Source organism: Neopelma chrysocephalum, unplaced genomic scaffold (assembly GCF_003984885.1).
Source record: "Neopelma chrysocephalum unplaced genomic scaffold, ASM398488v2 Primary Assembly neopelma1_252, whole genome shotgun sequence".
In the NCBI taxonomy this organism is placed as follows: Eukaryota; Metazoa; Chordata; class Aves; order Passeriformes; family Pipridae; genus Neopelma; species Neopelma chrysocephalum.
This window is the reverse complement of record NW_020897914.1, coordinates 3487026-3509960: the sequence shown is the minus strand read 5'-3', so window position 1 is coordinate 3509960 and position 22935 is coordinate 3487026. Positions and strand designations below refer to the sequence as shown.

The following is a 22935-nucleotide window of genomic DNA, read 5'->3' as shown; positions in this document are numbered from 1 at the left end:
AAACCATGTTCAGTCCTCTTAAGCAGTGTTCAACTCCAAACAAGTTGGGGTGGAACCCTTCCTTGGGTTAAGGAAGGCAGCAGGACAATACCTGAAGTCCCAGGGACCAGTTCTACAGGGAGGGAGGCAGTAATCCACCTTCCCTTCCTGCCAACTCCAGCCCAACCACTGCCAACCTGCACGTTCCACACACAGGGCAAGGTGAGGGACCAAGCTTTCACGTTAGGTGTAATAGAAAAACATTCTTTACTCTGCAAGTTGTCTTTACAAATATATATTTATATATTTAAGCCCATTTCAGGCCACAAAAGCCCATAAAAAAACAACCAGTACCTTTTTGAATGAGAGAAACTGCGAGGCAGAAGTCTGAGGGGACAGACTCCCACCCAAGGGCTGCTCTGGCGCTTCTCTGAAGGCCCTTAGTTAGCGCATAAAATCACCTCCAAAATCCTCTGATCTGAAAAGGAGGGCACCATTCTTACCCCACCTACACCGCTCTCTGTATGAGGTAAACTGGAATCACTTTTACATCATTGCTTTAAAAAGGAGATGTTGTATCCTGAAGACCAGCTTTTCCAAGGAACATTTGTGAATGGGTTAAAAAGGGTTCAGATGCTGCGTGTGGATCCAACCACAATGTGCTGTTGTCTTAAAATAGAAGAAGTTGATACTAAAAAGCTATTCCAGATACATACAAGTACAAACACTAGAGCTGGTCAGAAAGATTCAGTTTCAACGTTTTGGGTTTTTTTTAAAAAAGCAGGGAAAATTTTCTGCAGTGTGGCTTTTCATTTCCCCTCTCCTCACTTTTCTACCAGTCCCATAAACCCTTCCAAAAAAAAAAAAATCACGTGTCTGCTGTCAGAGTGCAAAGTCCATCCAAATCTCGTGTTTCAGTTCACTATCACTACACTTAACAAATCCTGATGGCAAACCAAAAGGTCCCGATTTAACTTAGCAAAAGTGATACCTAGAAAATATTCAACACCAAGAGGTCTTACAAAAAAAAACTTGAGACTACTAAGGCAATCTAAGGCACAGTGTTTTGGAAGAAGTGCTTTCTCCCTTTGGTGTTGCTTTATACACATCACGTGTGTGAGTCCGAGGGATGCATGGAGCTGCAGATGGATGTCATGCCTTCTCCCAAGCAGGGAATCCCATCTCCTGCTGCAGTTTCAGACGTAGGCTCCCAATGCTGCGTGAAATTCAGTTAGACATTGCACCAGCTGCTGAAACTTGGGTCTTTCTTCGGGATCTAGGGCCCAACAGCAGGCCATCACTGCAAACCTGCAAGACAGAGGCACATGGAGACAGGAGGAGAACGTCAGGCAGGTGACCACAGTCCCAGACAGAAGGGGAAAAACAGCCTTTGCCACTGGGAAACCTGCTGATCAAGCAGAGAGAGACCAGGAACACCGGATCTTATAGTACACGATGCTGAACAGCTCCTTCAGAGGACAGACGCCTGGAACCATCAGCGTATGGGCTGGGACTAGAGCTGCTGGCTTGATTTAGGATATGAGCCTGTGGCAATCCAGGAGCAATACGTGGTCATTAGAAATTGCTCAACTGCTTAAAAGCATGGAATTATGGAACGGTTTGGGTTGGAAGAGACATTAGATCTCATCCAGTTCCACCCCCCGCCATGGCCAGGGACACCTTCCACTAGCCCAGGTTGCTCCAAGCCCCGTCCAACCTGGCCTTGGACACTTCCAGGGATCCAGGGGCAGCCACAGCTGCTCTGGGCAACCTGTACCAGGGCCTCCCCACCCTCACGGGGAAGGATTTCTTCCCAATATCCCATCTGTCCCTGCCCTCTGGCAGTGGGAAGCCATTTCCCTTGTCCTGTCTCTGCAGACCCTTGTCTAGAGTTCCTCTCCAGCTCTCCTGGAGCCCCTTTAGGCACTGGAAGGGGCTCTCAGGTCTCCCTCGATCCTTCTCTCCTCCAGGTGAAGACCCCCAGCTCTCCCAGCCTGGCTCCAGAGCAGAGGGGCTCCAGCCCTTGGAGCATCTCCATGGTGTCCTCTGGACTCACTGCAGCCTTCTGGCTCACTTCCATGGCCTTCTTCTGTTGGAGGCCCCAGAGCTGGAAGCAGCAGCGCACACAAGGAGCACCCACCCCAAGGTTTGTCTGACAGGCAGAACAAAAGGGCAGGGGAAGAAAGCAAACCTGGCTCTTTCTCTGACAAGCCTGGCTTAACGTGCCAATTAGAAAGCAGGCCCTTCATGCTCTCCCCCAGCCCGCACTCACAGCTCGTCGGGGCAGTTGATGGGCTGCGCGATGCGATAGCCGTCCTTGAGGTACGCGCCCATCTCGAAGGGGTCGATGTCCACGTACGGCGTCTGGCCCAGGGTCATCAGCTCCCACAGCGTCACTCCAAAGGCCCACTGCGAAGGAACAGTGCAGGGGTTAACAAACCAGGCTGAACCTTGGCAGCTCCTCCAGGTACTGCACACAATCAGTCAGAAATAAGAGCAGGCACAGAAAGAAAGCTTTACGTAAATTCCGTATATAACCACGTGGCAACATGTTGTCTTGAACCAGGCTAATTAAGAATCCCAGAACTGGTGTTAAGTTGCCCAGAGAAGCTGCGGCTGCCCCATCCCTGAAAGAGTTCAAGGCCAGGTTGAACAGGGCTTGGAGCAACCTGGGCTAGTGGAAGGTGTCCCTGCCCGTGGTGGTGGAAGTGGATGAGCTTTAAGGTCCCTTCCAGCCCAAACCATTCCACGATTCTATGAAGTTGAACTAAAGCCAAAATCTTAGTGCACTAAGATATCAGTGCTAAAAATCATGTGTTTACTGCATTTTTTAACATGACACTTCAGAACATTTAAATCTAAAGGATACTGAACACTGAATCACTGTTTAACATAAAATTGGTATTTTTTTCTACATTTTAGTTCTTCAAAATGCCTCAAAAATCATCAAAAAAGGTCTGTGAAATTCAAGGGGTCAGAAGGGTAGACTGAATGAGACCATCGTTCTTTTGAATCCAAGTCATCTGTATATTTGGAGGGTATGCTCATGATTAGGACTCAGGAGAAAAAAATAAGGATTCCATCCCAGTAAACCTGACAGCTGGATCAGCATTCAACACATCCAGCCGACACTCCTTGCCAGGAGGAGCTTAAAAGGATGAAAAGTCCATCAATCAATCCACACACAAGCAGAGTACAAGGAAAATGATTTATGAGCTGGTATCCAGAGACCCAGGAGACCAGAGATGGAGCTGATACTGCACACTGGTGACTCACTGCTCAGGTTACACGTGCTGCAAGTATCATGATTTATTAAAAAACGGCAGAATTCTGCAAGGCTCATAAGATTCTTGTTTTAATCAAGAGAATTCCCACCACTCCCCTTGATCAAAGCCTTAAGGAAGGGATGTTTTCGGATGGGAAGGTCTGGGAATGGCAGAGGCACAGACACAGCTCTGAACAGCCACCAAAGGAAATAAAATCTCTTTTTTAAAGCTAAGAAATGAGGGACAAGTGGTGGTCATGGACGTGAGATGAAGGGTGAGTCAAGCAAAACCACTCTGAGAATGCCCCTCCTGTAATTCTGTAAGGAACTGCCTAAAAATGGCATGAAGAGATGCAAGAGCTCCGTGTCCAAGAGTGGGAAAACCATGGAATCACAGTTCAGCAGGAATGGTGGATTGTTTTCCTACGCTCTGGCTGCCTGATAGAGCTGCTGGCTGGGGAGGAACACATTACTGGGAAGGTTTCAAGCCAGCAAAATCATTTGGAAGAAAGTCATCCAAAAAGCAAGGCTGGAACATCTCGGCAGACACCACCCACACTGTTTGTACCACATGTCATCACCCATTACCTCTTACATGCAGGGGGATCACTGGATTTGTTCCTTGCAAGCAGACAAAAACATATGACATCAGACTTCTGTGAAGAGCATCCAGGTAGATGCAAAGCTGATATTTAGGGCAGATGGTATTTTCTAAACACACAGAAAAACTGCCCGTTTTCTAACTCTACAACTCTCAGCTGGCCATGTCTCTGCAGTTAAAACTATGTATTAGAAGGGGAGTGGCATTTATCCCTACGGAGGGGAAAAAGGAGTTGTGTTAAAATGGGAGGAACAGATGCTGAATTGCACTGTTTATGATACTGAGGTTCCTTCATCCTAATAGAATTCCACATCTCACTGCCACCGTTATATAAGCTTTCATTTCCAAGTCCAGTCTTCAAAAACAGGGCTTTTGTGTTCCAGAGTTAAAATAATAATAATTAAAAAAAAAGTAAATCAACATTTGCTCCAGCCCATTTAGCACTCTAAAAGCATGCTCTTACAGGCAGCTCCTATTTCCTCTTCTGTCTTCAAGTTTGGTACAACACAAACCCCGTACGCATTTTCCAATGAATACAGAAGTACTTGTGGAACAGAGCTGGCACCTTCCCCTCCTTCCTCGTTTTTCTTGTTGTTTATGTGGTTTAGGCACTAACACAGAGACCACGAGGGGAAAAAAAACGAACCAGAACTTCTCAGACCTTTTCCAAACCACACCAGAGCGCTGCACCAGACAGGATGCACCCAAGGGTGCTGAGGGAGCAGGCTGAGCTCAGTGCAGTGCTGCTCCTACCATCTTTGAAAGGTCACCTCAACCAGGGCAGGTTCTTGACAAGTGGAATAAAGACACACTTGGGAAGAGATGGGAGCCAGGGAACTACAGGCCAGATAGTCTAACATCAGCTCCTGCGTATGTTTGGGAGCATGTTATCCTGAAGTCGCTTCTATGCATATGAACCATAAAGGAGTGAGGGAAGAGTCAGCATGGATTTATGAGGGCTGTGGATTTATTTTAAGCTGTGTCTGACTAGTTCTCTACTGAGCAGACAGTGTGTCAGTGGACACAGGGTGAGACAAGGATGTCCACTTTGACTTCCAGAGGGTGGTGGGGCACTGACCAGGCTCCCCAGGGCAGTGGGCACGGCCCCAAGGCTGCCAGAACTCAAGGATTGTTTGGACAACGCTCTGAAGGACAGGGTGGGATTGCTGGGGTGTCCTGTGCGGGGCCAGGAGCTGGACTGGATGATCCTTGTGAATTTAACTGTCTTTTCTGCCAACACTTCCAAGGGAACAGGATGCAATGGGCAATTTTTCTGTGCACAAGGGCCTGACTGCTCTCAGAACCATCTGCCACAAGCAGCAGACACAGGGAGCAGGAGCAGACACTGCTCTAAACAAGCCACTGTTATCTATCCAGTGCCATGGATCCATTGTATCCAGCTCTGGGGTCCCCAACATAACAAAGATGTGGAGCTGCTGGAGCAAGTCCAGAGGAAGCCACAGAGATGCTCTGAGGGCTGGAGCCCCTCTGCTCTGCAGTCAGGCTGGGAGAGCTGGGGGGGTTCACCTGGAGAAGAGAAGGATCCAGGGAGACCTGAGAGCCCCTTCCAGTGCCTAAAGGGGCTTCAGGAGAGCTGGAGAGGGACTTTGGACAAGGGCCTGCAGGGACAGGACGAGGGGAAATGGCTTCCCACTGCCAGAGGGCAGGGATAGATGGGATATTGGGAAGAAATCCTTCCCCGTGAGGGTGGGGAGGCCCTGGTACAGGTTGCCCAGAGCAGCTGTGGCTGCCCCTGGATCCCTGGAAGTGTCCAAGGCCAGGTTGGACCTGGGCTAGTGGAAGGTGTCCCTGCCCATGGCAAGGGGTGGAACTGGATGAGCTTTAATATCCCCTCCAACCCAAACCATCCTGTGATTCTGTGATTCTCCAACGGCTGAAAAAGGGGAAAAATGTCAATAAACTACATTTACAAAATGGAAGAGGAGGGAAAAAACTCACCACATCACTAGCACTGGAAAATTCATTGTTCACCAGGCTTTCCAGAGCCATCCACCGAACTGGTCTGTTCTCATTATCCCCCAGGCAATGGTAATCCATGGGAAACAGGTCCCGGGACAGCGCATTGTCCGTGATCTTCACCTGAAGTGCATCGTCAATGCTAATTCAGAGAGAACAGGAGCACTCAGCAAACCTGGAGTCACAGCTTTACAGCACATATTTCTGCTCAGCCTTAAGTTTCAGACTCAGGATTTAACTGGGGAATGCTAATCCACATTTCAAGGCATTCATTCTCCTGCACCAGGACACGCTTATTCCGTGATTAGCAAATATTATCACAGAACCCATTTGTTCTGTGCCAACAGATAAGCACCAGAGAAATCAGCAGGCTTGATTAAATAAAATCAAACATTTACAAGTGAAAAAAAATACACTTAAAGCCAACAAGTAACTCCCTTAAACTATTCCTGCTGCCTTGGAGATCCCCTACCAGAGCAATTAAACATCTTTCAGCACTTCTGTGGCAATAATGGGGCAAAGATTAAAGCAAAGAAAGATCATGTAATATCTTCTAGCAACCAATATTTTTTGTGGCCTAAAAGTGTGTCTCCAATCAAGCAATTTGATAAGATATTATTTATTCCACTCAACAAGAGATACTGATGCTTGTCAGAAATAGGACACCAAGGGAAACTTACTTTTAATCAAGGAAAGATGACTCAAAATAACACAGAGAAATTGCCCCCTCTGGGATGTAATTCAGACTGTCAGAATTTACAGAACTGTGTAATACAGTTCAGTGCTCTCATAAACAGTTGATCTCAGAATATGGGAAAGATGTTGGCTTCAACATCTCATGACAAAAATACAGAAGTAACATTGGGTTGGGGGAGATGGTAACAAATCGGTGTTTGTTGTCTGCTCATCTTGTCAGTTATTTACTTTAATGAGAAAAAATAAACAAAAAATGCTCAATTTGTGTGTTTCCCCCTTCACAGTCTCTGACACCTTCTTATTTATCCCATTTCTATGCATTTTCAGGCCACTTCATTATCCTCAAAATTTACAGCCCAGGGAATTTCCACGTCTAATTATTGTTAAGAGTTCAGAGAAATTCCTAGAAGACTTATCTATAAGCAAATTTAATCCAAAGGGCAATTTCGCAGTGATTAGAGAGCTCTGACTTGTGCAATCCTCCTGTTCACTGGAATTGGACCTGACTGTGCCATGGACACATGAGACCAAAAGTATTTCCTCCCTTAAACTTGCCAACACCACTGCAATCCTGGATCCCTTCCCAAAATTAGGACATGGATCTGACACACTGTCCTGGTTAGAACGGCTGAGACCAATTCATCCCTGGATGGGTGTAACCCAAAACTGTGTATTCTATAGCCTCCATGCCATTTCCCAAAAACTGCTGTCAGTAGAGGCCTGCAAGGTGGGAAGATGTTCCTGTACCCTTTTATGGAATTCCCCGCTCTGATATCCTTATATGGAATTCCCCGCTCTGATACCCTTATATGGAAGAGGGACTGACCATCCGCATGCCCTTTTATGGAATTCCCTACTCTGAGGGAGGGACTGAGCACTCCCGCCTGAACTGGAGAGTATATAACTGGGAGTTTCAGAGCCTTGCGACCTCTCGTGGGATCCAGAGGATGACTGAGACCACCACCCTCGACTGGACTGCAATCACCACTTCTGACCAGACTGCAGCAGCTCTCCCACCAGCAGGTTTATTCCCTCTCCCTTTGCTTTGGACTCGGGGGTGGGCCAAGGTACACCACTCTTGTTCATACCCCAGGGTGCTGGGTTTTGTGGGTTAAAACCAATTGTCTGTCTGTATAATTGTACTTATTGCATTATTTTAATAAATTGTTATTCTGACTTATAAATCTCTCTTTTGAATTGAGTTCATTTTCCCTTGCTGGTTAACTTTTAAACCAGCACACACACTTGGTACCAACTTCTCCCAGCCTTTCACTATACAGGAGCAGACCTGGGGATTGAAGGGGGGGCAGGGGGAACAAAGCCCTTCCAGGGATCCCAGCTACTGGTATCTCCTTCTCTTTCCAATCCTAAAGCTCCAGGGGATTCCCTGATGTTTGTGATCTTTGCTCCCTGTGGTAGCACTTCTTCCTCAATGTGTTCACCAGTAAGGAAAAGCAATAGGAATTAGGAACAGAATCTCCCAAGAAGTCCATCCCACTGAGCATCCTTAGGGAGCACAAGAGCAGGTAGAGGGCGAGCAGAGATCATGTGAGGGATTTGGTTCATAGAAAGCCACCAAGCACCTCCATCTCTACATTTTGAGGGTGTATTCCAGCCAGAAGATGGTCTCAAACCCTACTCCGGTATTCCTACCATTCCAAAGCTCATTCATATTCATCCATCACTTGGGAACTAAAACAATCTGCCAATGACCAAAGCCATGAAGCCATTACCTAAGGGGAAAAAACCAAGAAAAACAACTTCATACAAAAATCCATCATTGATAAATTGTCGGAGATATTCCAAGTTCTTATTAAAGCTGAAGGGAAGCTTTAATTCTTTTCAAGACTTAAAAAAAAAAGTGATAGACAAACCCAGCAGAAGTATTTACAGTGGGGATGTTCTGCTTCCTTTAAAACCTGGTCCACCCTGGGTTTGGAGGAAAACAGCTTCACTGACAAAACCAGTCACCTAAAACTTAGGAAAAATCCCAACGATATACCTGGAATTAGAGATCAGGGTGACTGGAAGAGCTCCAGCCCCAGAGGTGACAGTACTTACACACAGTTTCTAGCAGCCAGGTCTTTGTGGATGACCTCCCGTCTGGCCAAGTAGCTCATTCCACAGGCAATCTGGATGGCCATATGGACAAGATCCTGCTGGGAAATGGCCTGCAAGAGCCCACAACAGTAATCACTGCGAGCCCAGTGCCTGCAGGGTCACCGGGTTCGCTGCATCCCAGTGCCCCTCCCCTCCCCTTCAGCGCCTGATGCCTTCTAGTCCCTACAGACCTGATGGACACTCAGGAAAACCCCTTTTTCTAAATTTTCCCTTCTTTTTTTGACATTCCAAGGGCAAATGTTTTCAAGTTGCATCTGCTTTTCCTTTGATTAGAGGTGAACACAGGTAAAAGTGGTCGATTTTACCCTTCTTACCACACTTTTTTCACTTTATCTCCCTGAAAACCAGCTCATTTCCAGGCAGGAGCACAAACAGTCCCAGTCCTTGTTGCTCTCTACTGCTGAAAACCAGTAGCCAATGCTGTTGCTCCAGCTCCCTTTGCAACTTCACAGTCCTGCCTAAATTAAAATCTTACACATATTTATAGCTTGCCTTCCCTCTTCCACTTCTATAGTGTTTCAGGAACCTGAGGATGTGGGGAACACACTGAAGCTGCAAGACCAGGGTTAAAATAAACCAAATATTACATTAAAATGATGATAAAGTGGCTAGTTTGAAATTTGGTACATAATAGGAAGAAATTCTCACCTTGGGATTTCATTTTGTGCCTGATTTAGTCTAAAGAATCCAAACCAAGGTGAAGTTGAAAATAAGGTAATTCTAACAAGAGGGATAGTTTTACTGTATATACACATCCAGCACTAAAAGATAATTCAGATTATTAAAAACAAGCATATTTTCTTTCAGGAAATATATGCCACAGGTCCTATGGAAACACAGCAAAGCTATTAGTGCTAAAGACCACCCACAGCAATTAAAAAAAAAAAATCAGAGATTGCTTCCCTTATCTAAAGTTCAATAAATCCAGTTATTTGACTAACAAAGAACTACAGTAATTAAAGGGACTGTTAATTACACCAAAACTAAAATCAGGAAACCTGAAATTCCTCCAGACAGGACTTCCCCTAATTTAAATCCACAATCAGACACTGTTTTCTCTATTTTTCAGGATAATTTGAAGATGCACTGATATACCACTGATATACTGCCCTAGTCAGAGGTCTCTCAGCCTCATGCTGATAAGCACAGCCAGGAACGTTTTCCTAGTATGGATCAAGGCCAACACTTGCTGGGGAACCTCCTCTGCAGGTCACACCAATGCCACAACTATTCCTTTGAAGGCACAAACACAGGTGACAGACCAAATCCAGGCTTAATGGGCACGAATTCCCAGATTCCTGGGTGTACCTGAGGGTTGTTGGCCTCCACCAACTTGCACTGTCGCAGGAAGAGTTTAAGGTTCCCCCAGTTCATGTATGGCAGCAGCACCATTGGTTTCTCTCCCTCTTCTATACAGACATGGGTGATGGGCAGCAGATTCCTGCAAGACAGAGAAATTCCTCATTTTATGGAACTGAAATCTGGTAAAAAATACTTCTGATCCCTAAACACAGTAACTGAAATTAATTCAATGTTGAAGAACAGCATTTAATCTTGTATTATGAACTCCTGAGCACAACATGTCCAAATAATTGAAGCCCTAGACATTACTTTTCTTAATAAATGCAATATTTGATTACTTTCCCATTAGGAAGAACCCTCCAAATTTTTTCCACTTGGTTCAAAAGGGCTGAAATAAATTGCTGTGAATACAGGTTATCATTTGGACTCCGAAGTGATATATCCTCAGCTGGGAAGTGTATCATTCTAAAGGCAACTATAGACACAGAATATACAGTTCCCTTACAGTAGTTTAACAAAAAAAATGTCAAAACATCATGTTTGATCCACTGCAAAGTGACAGAACAGAAAAGTGTAGTTTTGAATCAGCTAAGCATCAAATTGTATTCTAACTACACAAGCAGTTTTAGAACCAGGGAATCATTTAAGTTGGAAAAGACCTTTAACCCAGTTCTGCCAAGGCCACCACTAAACCACTTTAAATGTCCCTTCCAACCCTCTTATGGCCCAGGTAACCCCCATGCTGTGGTGTTTCTAAACATCTTCCTGTAGTATCATTCTATAAATATAAATAGATCAATATATAAATATATATAATAATATATAAATATCAATATATACATTCATAGGAACTTGAACCAAACTGGACACAGTTTCAAATTTCCATCAATCACTTTTTTAAATACCTGTATTTCCTATTTAAAACTTGTTAGTAAAAGTCTCCAAAGAGATATGATGATTTTTAGAAGGGAATTTTGAGGTTTCTTGCTCTTACCTGAAGGCATCTGACAGTCAGGTGTCACACCCATGAGCTCTACAGACCCATGAAGGTCCCAGCTTTATGGGCAGTGTAGAGAAGAAAAGCTTTTTGGACTTTTTAAAAATAGTTTGACTTACAAAAGGGAGGACAACAGCTCACTCTGAATGATGAGAGAGGGGGGCTGCGTCATTTTGGTTCAATTTTAAATGATTCCCCAAGAACCTGCTACTGCTCTTAATACAAGCCTGTATTTTAGGCAAGGCTGGGAGAGCTGGGGGTGTTCAGACTGGAGAGGAGAAGGCTCCAGGGAGACCTGAGAGCCCCTTCCAGTGCCTAAAGGGGCTCCAGGAGAGCTGGAGAGGGACTTTGGACAAGTGCCTGCAGGAACAGGATGAGGGGAAATGGCTTCCCACTGCCAGAGGGCAGGGATAGATGGGATATTGGGAAGAAATTCTTCCCTGTGAGGGTGCTGAGGCCCTGGCACAGGTTGCCCAGAGCAGCTGTGGCTGCCCCTGGATCCCTGGAAGTGTCCAAGGCCAGGCTGGATGGGGCTTGGAGCAACCTGGGCTGGTGGAAGGTGTCCCTGCCCATGGCAGGGGGTGGGACTGGATGGGCTTTAAGTTCCCTTCCAATCCAAAGCAGTCTGGGATTCCATGATCCTAGAAAAGTCTCACTGAATTCTAAACAGTTCCCTCTCTCCCCTCAGGGACCTTTAGCTTTAGCACAGGGATTTCCAGCTCCCAGGGACAGTTCTGTCACACCCCTTGCCTGCCTTACCTGTGGTGAAGTCCTCGGAGTTTGCAGCTCTCAGTCAGCATCATTGTCACCTGCACCTCCGAGGCCTGATCTACAGGGAAAAGGGAACCACAGACACAACCTTGGAATCAAACCAACACATCCATTACAATTCAGTCCACGTTTTCAAGTCACTTGAGGTCACTGGAGCACAAACAGAACTTGTTTGCCTCCTTTTTAAAATGGAATTTAAAAAGCCCCATGTGAGTAAGCCAAGTTCTGAGGGTTATTTCTGTTTGAACGAGTGGGGTGACGCCGAGAAGGGAAACAAGCCACACTCCAGGTGCTGACAGGCTGTATTTTTGCCACTTCCTGACAGCTTCTGGGCAGGCACAGCTGCCTGCACTGGGCACTGTGGGGCACATCCTGCCCAGGCGCCAGGGCTGGTGGAAGCAGGGCCCATGCCACGTGTTTCCCAAGTGTGGATGTGCTCCGAGGACACTGCTTTGCTGCTGAGTTACCAGTACAGATGTCTGCAGTTCACAGCCACACTGTTGGAGACCATTGATTTCTAGGTTTACTTATTTCCTTGCTCTCTGCTCGGCCCATTTGACTCTTGGTAACCTTAGAGCTTTGGTGTTTCCTTCTCCACCTTTATAAATAAATAAATCAAATTCCTGCTGCCAGCTAAAATTCAGGCATCTGTGGTAACTCCAGTGACCCACGGCAGTGGGCAGAACACCCCCATCCAGTGGGCAGAAGCACAAGTGGTGCCTGCAACGCCTTCCCCACCAATATTTGTGTAGTGGGGGTTTTTCCCTCTCTCAGGTGGCAACAACCTACAGGGAAGCTTAAGGTGACGTAAATAAAAGCTCTCCCAATCCCACCCTCCTCATTCCTGGGTGCATTTTCCATCCCTCCCTCGTGCTGGGACTAGTCCTGGTGTGCCTTGGCAGGAAGCTGGCACAGGAGAGCCCAGCTCAGCCCCATCAGCTTTCCCTGCTGCTTTAAGGGGGGGATTTACATGCTGCACATGATTCAAGCCAAGATTTTACTGCCCTGGAAGGAAGAAGAGGCAAGAACTCATCTGCTCTTTTCCCTTCTCCATGGTCTGAGCCTGCTCCCTGTGCAGCCCTGACACCCCTTCCTAGCTGGGCCTGAACCCTGCAAGGGAAAACGTGACTTGGGCTGAGTTTTGAGTGACGTGGGAGCTCTAGAGAAGCCCAGACAGAGGTGCCATTAAATTAGTGACAATTATGGCTGCAGTATATTATGGGATGCATCAACCAGTGCATTTGGACTCCTCACAACAAAAAAGATATTGAGGGGCTGGAGTGTGTGGAGGGAAGGGAACGGAGCTGGGAAGGGGCTGGAGCAGCAGGAGCAGCTGAGGGAGCTGGGGGGGCTCAGCCTGGAGAAAAGGAGGCTCAGGGGGGACCTTCTGGCTCTGCAAGTCCCTGACAGGAGGGGGGAGCCGGGGGGGGTCGGGCTCTGCTCCCAGGGAACAAGGGACAGGAGGAGAGGGAACGGCCTCAGGCTGTGCCAGGGGAGGGTCAGATTGGATACTGGGGAATATTTCTTGATGGAAAGGGTTGTCCAGCCCTGGCACAGACACCGAGGGCAGTGGTGGAGTCCCCAGCCCTGGAGGGATTTAAAAGTCATGTGGACGTGGCACTTGGGGACATGGGTTAGTGGTGGCCTTGGCAGTGCTGGGGGAGCAGTTGGACTCGATGGTCTTAGAAGGCTTTTCCAAACTAAACCACTCCATGATTCCCTTGTATTTGATAACAATTCCATATGGGGGGGATGGTATGTACAAGCTCTTGCAGTGCAGGAGACATTTAAGCCACAGCCAGCTGAAGCCTCTGGTTTGCACTCCAACACAGAGGCATGACAGGTTTGCTGTGTGATTAATTTGAGATGCGGGAGAGAGACTGCAAAGGGCTTGGAAACAAGTAAGAAAAACCGAGATAGTACATTAAATTATACAGGCCTGAATGCTGAATCAGCCAACTGTCCTAAAGGGCAAGCAGCATTAAAAATGGAGAAGTAAAAGCAGATTGTGAGAGGTCAGAGGAGCAGGTTACCAGCACAGAGCTCCAGGTGTAAATGCATTAATTACAGGACTCAAAGACTTCAACCTCTTCAACCTAGCACATGACAAGGGAGGAAAGGGATTCCTGGGTGTGAGTTTAAGCTGATTAACCCACTCATGCACTCTCTGGCCCTGTGCTTGCTGAACTGGTTTGCTTTTAATTATAAGAGCCACCAAGTAATAATTTGAAGCTTTAAATCAGAGATTATTTAAGAGTGGATTTAACATCTACGGAACGAGTCAAGCTGCTTTGGTCAATGCACCTACTCATCTCTTCACGGTAACTCTGTCAGGGATGACACTCTCCTGTCACTGCCTTTCCCTTTCCAGCACTCAGGGAGGTTTCCAGCAGGTCACTGTGATGTTCTGGTGTTTTCTTTCCACCTTACAGTGGTTGAGCACCCAAAGGGACAATTGACTCCCAGTCAAGTATATACGGAAATTGAAATCTTATCTCGTGAAACAGTCTCAGCATCTGTATTGTGTTTGCTTATCAATATTATTTCCTTGTTTTCTGCATGGAAAAAAGACTTACCCAACACCAACAAATTCAACAGACCCAGAATAAACAATAGCAGTACAAGGCTGAGACCAATGCCAATTAAGTACCACCACACAATTCAACTGCTGTTGGTTTGTACTCAATATAATTCAAAACAGAATGTAAATCACCTCTTTGAGTGATTCTAGTCAAAAGGGGGAAAAACACCACCACAATACTACTGCAACAGTCCCCATAGCAGTCAGACTTCCTTTTAAGGCCACTGTCATCAGTTACACAAGAAAAAGTTCATTTACTCTGCCTCATTTAGTAGGCTATAACCACAGCTGAGCATCCAACAGTCAGGTCTTCACAGATCAGGGTGAAGGTGATTTTGGTAGTAATACATTTTGTTGTGAGGACCTGGTGAATCTGACCATCATGTATCGAAAACCCTTCAGATCAGTCCAGGAAACCCACAGCACTTCTGGTTGATATGAGAAATAGGAGTCCCAGAGCAATTCCAGCTTGGTGAGATGTTTTTACGAGGCCATTCTGGGATGAATCTTCCAGATTTCATCCTCCTGCCTGGGCCAAAGTATCACCCTGTACTAAAACCAGGCATCAGATCTCTGAGCAATGCATATAAGCACACACACACGTGGGCACTGTCTCTCGGAACTGTCTGTGCCCCCACACAGGAGAGAGCTGGGGAAGGATCCTGTCAAACCCCCGGAATGCCCACGGGCTCCGGCGGCTCCTTTGTCTGCACCGGATCCATGAAGTCATTTGATATGAGCACAGCCACACACACAGCTGCAGAGGGGAACAGGGGGAGAGCCTCCCACAGAGCCAGGAACCTCTGAAGTTAGAACAGCTACTTGAAGACACAACTGAGGTCAGAGGCTCCCATGCATTAAATTTGGGCACCAGGAAATAGCCCTGAATTTAAGCTGAACTCTCCAGGGCAAGGCAACAAGGGCCTGGTGCACAACTTCCTCAAAGCCCTGAAAAGAGCTGAAGTCTGACATATTACCATTATTTGTGATTAAGAATATGTCAGAGCTCAGCAATTTGTGCAGTTGCAGCTGGATGATGATGAGGTGCAGCCTGGTTTTCACAAGGTGATCACACATCAGTAGCTGAGTAAATGAAGAGCAGAGACTTAGGTGAGCTAAGAGGAAGATTTAACACCCAGTGGCAATTCTAAATGTTCAATTAGGACCAAAAAGGTCTAACTTTCAGAAGGTGCTTAAATCCAAGACTATTTGAGATAGATATAAATGCATTCCAGAGAGGAAGATGCTCTCAAAGCCCTGGTTTCACCCTTTCTGGGCCCGGTTTTACCTTTTGCCAAGGCCCAGAGCAAGAACAAGGCAGGATTTCAAGCAGCTTTCATAGAGCTGCAGGTTTATCTCATGATATCACAGTATTTGTGTGCAGCCAGGCACAATGGGACTCTTGGCACTGCTATTTTTGGAGAAGAAGCTAATCCCTCTGTGCTGGGATGTGCTGGGGCCCTGCCTGGCTCACGGGGAGAAAGAACCTACTTGATTTTTACCAACTTCTCGACATCCAGCTGCAAAACCACATTTTTAAATCTTTGTTCATCACCATTCATCAGTGACATGAATCATGAGGTGAAAAGATCTCGGGCAAGTTTTGTGATGACACTAAGACTGAGGGAATTTGCTCGCTCTGAGACCAGGAACTCATCAGCTGCAGGGTGTTACGTGGGAGAACAGACACCCCCTCCCTACAACCCCCTTTCAGGCAGCATCACCACTTAAAGACTTCAGATTGGAGCACAGTCACTGAAATCTGTTTCTTCAGACAGAAGGCAAAGCAGAAGCTTAAAATCCACGTAACAAAACTGAACTAAGTCAACCCAGAGCCCTTTCACAGCCTGCTAAAGGCAGGAACAGCAGATTCCCTCAGCACTCCTATCAGCAGCAGCTCTGCAAACACAACAGCCAGGAACTCCAAGGCTTCTAACACATTTCTCAACAGGAAGATTTAAAAAGATGTTTTACCTGCAGCTTTTCCCACCTTTGGACCATTTGTAACGGCTTGTTCCCATGAGAACTTCCTTCTGTCTCATACTGAAAGCTTATACTCTCCCTCATCACAGCACTTGTAAAGCCCATTTTCCACACAACTGCCTGTTCTCACGAGCTTCTATAACCCTTGTTCTCTTCCAGCCCTGGGTGCTTTGCCCAATATCCCGTGACAAAGCCCAGGAGCTCTGGTTCTTGAAGGGTGACAGGCACAGAGGTCACAGAGTGTGTCCAGAGTGCAGGGCTAGAACAGCTCCAGGTGGTAAATGCTCCCCGTATCAACACATCCTTCTTAATTACTGATGCTTCTGCACAGCAATTAATTAGGTAAAACTGCTCCCAGGCAGAATTGAGCCCCAGCTCAAAGGGAACACGTGCCTGGGTACTGCTTTAACCCTTCTACTAGAGTCTTTGGAAGAAGTTCAACCCTCCAAGACTATCCTGTGCTCACATCTGTTGCACAGGACATTTTTAGTGCTGCTACCAGGTATTTTCACAGCTTCCCTTCACTACAAGGATGTACTGCTAAAGGAATGCAAGTCAGGATCCAGCCTGCTTTTGCACAGGCAGAAGGGAAAGGACATATAGAAAAATATTTCTGCTTTAAAATTTCCAGAGGCCTCAGGAGTCAGACAGGGACAAGGGACCATGGAAGCCAGTGGCACATCCCTGGCTTCCTGCCTGCCTCTGGAGTGAAGGAAAAAAATTCCCTGCTAAAATAGGGAATGTTGTTCTGTTTTCCCTACATTACAAATGCTCACAGTTCTAAAAGGGCAGAGAAAAGCAGGATTTGGGGATGGTCTTATTTCCCTGCACAACAGTAACTCCAGAATCCAAGGAGGAGCAGTAAAGAGAAACAAGGAAAAGGGTCTTTGCTCAATAATCCATTAAATGAACCCATAAATAATCCATTGAAATGAAGTCGAAAGTGTAAGTAAATGCAAAGTGAAACTGGGGAAGAGAGACATGACTAATGTCATAGTCCAAAGGGCAGCAGCAAATAAAACTGAAATTCAAGTAGTGATTTTAACTACATGTAAATCAAAGTGTACTGCAGGTGATTATTTTTTAGCATATGGAATAACAAATCTTCAAATTATTCAGTACAATACTTCAGACATCAACCCTAAGAGCTGCTACTCAGTATTTTTTTTTAATTTATGTTGTATTATTTTAGGTCTCAGGATATTCTTAAAGAACTAGAATTGAATGACATATGTAGTGTATTTTTAGGCTGATATTCAGAAATTTGCTGCTTATTCCCCGTTCTTTAAATTCAGGTATCTTCCCTTATGAAGACACTGAAGAAGATGAGTACTAGCTCTTTTCTTGATTTTTTTGTTTTTTGTTTTGTTTTACATAAACTGTATTCTACAGAAACAGGATCCTGTACTCTGATTTTGGGAGGTTAAACACTTCAACAATTAATTTAAATGCTGTGCATTTAAGGCATGAACTTAAAACTTCAAAATATTTTCACAAAGCTCTGCTTTAAGAATGAACTGCCCAGAACAGCAAATTCAATCAATTTAAAAATGATCCCTTGGGAACACCTGTGGATGCTCCAGGTTGTGGTATTTGTTTAGTATGAACAAGAAACCCTCCAGCTGGGTTAACACAAAGCTGCTTGTACACACTTAAGTCCCCTAAATGGTCCTATTGCTTTCCCTGCTCTGCACAGCCTGAATTCTCAGGATCTCTATCCCTAGACCTCCTCACTGCAGGAAGATGTTCTAAAGGGTCCCAGAATCACAGGATCCCAAAATGGGTTGGGTTGGAAGAGACTTTAAAGCTCATCTTGTTCCACCCCCTGCCATGGGCAGGGACACCTTCCACTAGCCCAGGTTGCTCCAACCTGCCCTGAAACACTCCCAGGGATGGGGCATCTCCTCTTAACTAGATTAGCAATGGATAAAAAAATCTAAAGTATAATGTCAGAGGTAGCCAAGAACACTGAAAGAGTCCTAAAGCACTTTTCATGACCTCAGATGGCAAACCCCAGAGCCTTGTTAATGTTGGTAAAAAGAAGTTTTAAGAGCTGACCTTTGTCACACATTGACTTTGTTTCCAGTGCTTTCCATGGGTGGTTTGTTTTCAAACACTCCTTCCTCATACATCAGAAAAATGTTAAGTGGTTAGAACATGAAATGGGAGCAGCCAGGTTATCCTGAACAGCACAAGGGGTTGTTTTTACCAAAAGTGTACCTTGGCCAGAAGGTCCTGAGTGAGTCAGGGCTCTGCACAGCTCACCCTCACTGTGTATGTTCCTGGAATAACACAATTCCATTTGTTCTGCTAAGAATTTTCTCCTTCACAGGAAAAGCACCATTAAACAATGTGTTCTTTAAATCCAAGGTGTGTTTTTTTTCCCCCTCTGACTTTCTGAGACTCCCAAGAAAGGCAGAGGAGATCTGTTAATCACTGGCAAGAGATGCAATGCCAGCTTGGAGAAACGTGCCAACAGAGACACTTCCCAAAGCTGAGAGGGATTGGAAACCTCCTGCTGGAAAGGGAAGCATTCCAGGCTCATAACACTATTCTTCTGTAGAATAAGAAACACAATGAGGGAAGCAAATTCCCTGCTAAAATATGGAATGTTAAGTCTCTCATCTTCTAACAAAGAACTCATTCAGGTTGTGTTGATCCATGGATTCCAAAAACCCAAAAATAGTAGATAACATAGCCGTGTTCTTACTGGCAATATCATCCTTAATCTTCATGGATGTCTATTTAAAGAAAGGAATAAGGCAAATTTTCCATAGAAAAGTCTGAAGATGAAAGTCATTAAAACTTTTACAATGAGGACTAGCAAATGAACATAGTGAAGCTGCAAACTGCAACGAGAACAGAACTAGTGGGTGGCCAACATGAAGGATCCAGAGGAAGCAGGAACACGTGACACCTTTACCCCAGATCTTGGGATCTCTGTATTTCCAAAGTTATTAGAGCTTCCTGAAAGCCACCTCTAATTTTGCCAAATGATATCCATTTTCCTTTTAAGCTCTCCTTGGCACAGAGCCCTGTACATAATGGAAGGCTCAGGCATCCACACACACAGAAGTGTTAAGATGATGCAGCATTAAAAAAACATTATAACCTAATGTATTTCATGAACGTGCAGGTAGAAACTTTGTCACTACCAGGGCATGTTACAACTTTCTCCCTGGAGTGAACCAGAGTCAGAGGTGGAAGAAAAAACTCTTCTAAGGGATCTGGAGTGAAACTCAGGGATGAATCCTCCTTCAGCCTGTGTCTTTATAAAAGATGTGTCTTTATAAAGGATGTGTCCTTATAAAAGATGTGTCTTTATAAAAGATGTGGTGTTGAGGCTGCAAGAGAAGTGTCTCCAACTTCTCAGTCCTATCAACTTATGAGCTACAGAACAAGTAATCACTGAATTGGTTGAAAGCTACTCCAGTATCTTAAGGAATGGTTCAAATGAAAGTCCCAAATTCTGTGGTGGAGGAGAAACCAGCCCAATCATGCCAAATGAGCACACTCCAATCTATTCTCCCCCTGCACTGATGGTGCCTCATCAGCCTCAGACTTGCTCTCTGAGAGTCTGACCTAATAGGTCAATCCCAGCTTGGGAAATCAGGGGATACAATACATTGCTGGAAACCCTCTGGATGAGCTCTTCCACTTCAAGAGCCTCTCAGGACACTCGGCAGGTCCAGGCTCCCTCAGTTTTCATGTATTACTGGTTCCTTTAACAGGTCACTTCAAGAAGGGGAACAAGCACTAAGCTCAGAGAAATCAAGGTTTCACTGAGCATTCTTTGGGTTTATAGCAATGTTCAACATCTTCCTGGAGGGCTGGAAAGCATCAGGGAAGCAAAGTAGGAAGGGCTGCTGCAGCCACTGTCATAACCAGCCAACTCTTTGTGCTTTTTGATCCTTTGGGGAAAAGAATCAACCACCAGGAGAGATAAAAGATAGGGAAGAGGCAAACTGGCAAGGCTGCAAACCCTCCCCTCAGAGCAGGAAATACTCACAGATGTAACTACAGCCTGAGGAGCACAAGGGCCACAACAGTCCCCTTCCCTGGGATAGGGAATAAGAAAACTGACAGCACATTCCCTCTGTCCACGTTATGGGAAACAATCCCGCTTGAAAGTTATGGATGCTGTAAGACACTGGCAGCTGAAGGAGGGATACAGGAAGAGTTTCCAGAATTCATTCACAGGTATTCCTAACAAGCAGCAATCAGAAACCATTCCTTGAACGGCACAACAACCCTTCCCTGGCACCTTTCCTAGAGAGCAGAGCTCCTTCTCCCAAAAGCCAACAGACCCGAGCTCATGGCCCAGGGAAGCCTCCCAGTCCCATCTATAGTTCTTGTTGGGTTGAGGTGGTTCAGCCTGGGGAAGAAAATGCTCCAGGGAGACCTTTCTGTGGCCTTTCAATACCAAAAGGTGGGTTATAAGACAGACAGAGAGAGACTTGTGAACATGGCCTGTAGTGACAGGACAAGGACAACAGCTTTAGCCTGGAAAAGGGTAGATTTACACTGGAGATAAGGAAGAAAATTTTATTTATTTATTCTTTACTGCGAGGTCAGACCCTGGCACAGGTTGCCCAGAGAAGCTGTGGCTGCCCCATCCCTGGAAGTGTCCAAGGCCAGGTTGGACAGGACTTGGAGCAACTTGGGATAGTGGAAGGTGTCCCTGCCCATGGCAAGGTGTGGAATGGGATGATCTTTAAGGTCCCTTCCAACCCAAACTGATCTACAATTCCATGATTTCACTGGCAATTCCAGGTTTAAAGCCATAACAACTCCCTTGATGTCAGAACAGCCAAAATAATGTCTTCAGTTTCTCAAGCTCTGATCCTGGTGAGAAAAAAGATGTTTTTCTTCTCTAGAAGGTTACTTTTCCTCTCAGCACCTCCTGAAAGAACTCCTGCTCACAGTTCACTTTCCAAAGATCTAAAACACCCCACAGCCCCCCTCCATTGCTTTCTGACATTTGGGGCACCAAATGGGCTTCAGTTGATCCCTCTGAGAGTGAAACAAGACAGTTTTGGAGCAGTTTGTACTTTTGCGAAGGGATAATTTAACTCCACAGACAAAGCCTTTTTTCCTTGTCTCTTTTCCATGACCCTCAGGCTCCTTTCTTGCCTTCAGCAAAGAGATACTTAAGTCACTTTAATAGTTCTCATATCCATCACAATTTTATGGTCCTGCCCTGCTCTGCCTGTGCCAGAACAGCAGCGTGTGTGTGGCCACAGGACGAATGAGATCAAGGAAAAACTCCTGTTACAAGAGAGTAGGGCTTTTTTCCCAAACAGATCAAATTCCTAACTTATTACATGTCCCAGCTGCACACACACACATCACAGCCAGGGTAGGAAAACGAAGCTGCCCAGTATTAGCACTGCAGCTGAGCTGCTGAGAGAAGAGCAGCTGGTTACAGTTATTTTCCCTGCTGCCCAGACCAGACAAGTGTCACCAAAATCTACTCTGAACTTTTTCCACACAGATCCTCTCCAAAGCTGGGAAATTCTCGATTGATCCTGTGAATGCCATCACTCTCCCAAAACCATGCTCCAGTTCACCACAGCCAGCAAATCCTTCCCTGCAAAGGGATGGGCAAGAGGAATCAGGATTAACTGTGCTACAGATCCAAGGGAGAAAGAAGTATGGATTTAGGAGTGGATTGGAAGCTGCATTTTGAGATAGCAATTCCATAAGTGGTGATGGGAGGCAGCTAAATTAAGATCTCTTCTGACAAATCTTGTCGTGCCGTTTAATCCAATGCTATAAAAAGCAACCCACGTGCCATGAGCCAAGTATTTTGGAAACTATATTAAATAAGAGCAAAATGACAGTCAGAAGGGTTTGTCAGGAGGGGGAACAGAAGGCAGCAGAAGAGAAGGCTCCAGGGAGGCCTTAGAGCCCCTTCCAGTCTCTAAAGGGGCTCCAGAAGAGCTGGAGAGGGACTTTGGACGAGGGATGGAGTGACAGGACAAGGGGAATGGCTTCCCACTGCCAGAGGGCAGGGATAGATGGGATATTGGGAAGGAATTGTTGGCTGGGAGGGTGGTGAAGCCCTGGTACAGGTTGCCCAGAGAGGCTGTGGCTGCCCCATCCCTGGAAGTGTCCAAGGCCAGGTTGGAGCAACCTGGGCTAGTGGAAGGTGTCCCTGCCCATGGCAGGGGGTGGAATGAGATGAGATTTAAGGTCCCTTCCAACCCAACCCATTCTGAGATTCCCTGATTCATTCCATGATTCTATGACATGCCAGAGAAAAGAACATCACAAGATTGTGCGAGAAACAGACCAAGAAAATTGCTTTCTTTAAGCAACATATTAATGATGGCAGAGAATAAATGGGTAACAGAAAGATTCAAGAGCAACAAAATTCAGCAGCTTCACCATTTCCCACCTTCTTCTTTAAAATCAGGACCTTTAAAAATTAATAGCAAGGCAAAAAAATGTAAAAAGTTGTGATTCTTATAGAAGACTAATTTTTTTTTCCTTAAGAATTAAAGAAGTTGTAAAATGAGAAACAATAATGCATCCAACTGAAATGATAAAAATAAGTGGTGAAACAACCACTGCACTAGGAATTCAGCTACCAGAAGACTCCTACAATGATGAGTGCAGAGGAAGGGGTGTAGATAGTAATGTAGGGATATATGTAGGAC

The 22935-nt window shown here is 45.7% G+C and overlaps 1 protein-coding gene across 1 annotated transcript in view; it reads right to left on the bottom strand.

The window, feature by feature from the left end:
* Window positions 1-394: 394 nt before the first annotated feature.
* RYK (receptor-like tyrosine kinase) overlaps window positions 395-22935 on the bottom strand; it is a 52042-nt gene continuing 29501 nt past the window's right edge. Inside the window, exons 10-15 of the mRNA XM_027703826.1 lie at window positions 11698-11767; window positions 9948-10080; window positions 8580-8689; window positions 5805-5964; window positions 2252-2388; window positions 395-1287 (exon numbers count right to left, since the gene is read on the bottom strand). Of these exons, the coding sequence (XP_027559627.1) occupies window positions 1176-1287; window positions 2252-2388; window positions 5805-5964; window positions 8580-8689; window positions 9948-10080; window positions 11698-11767 (722 nt within the window). The 3' untranslated portion in view covers window positions 395-1175. The remainder of the gene's footprint in view (window positions 1288-2251; window positions 2389-5804; window positions 5965-8579; window positions 8690-9947; window positions 10081-11697; window positions 11768-22935) is intronic.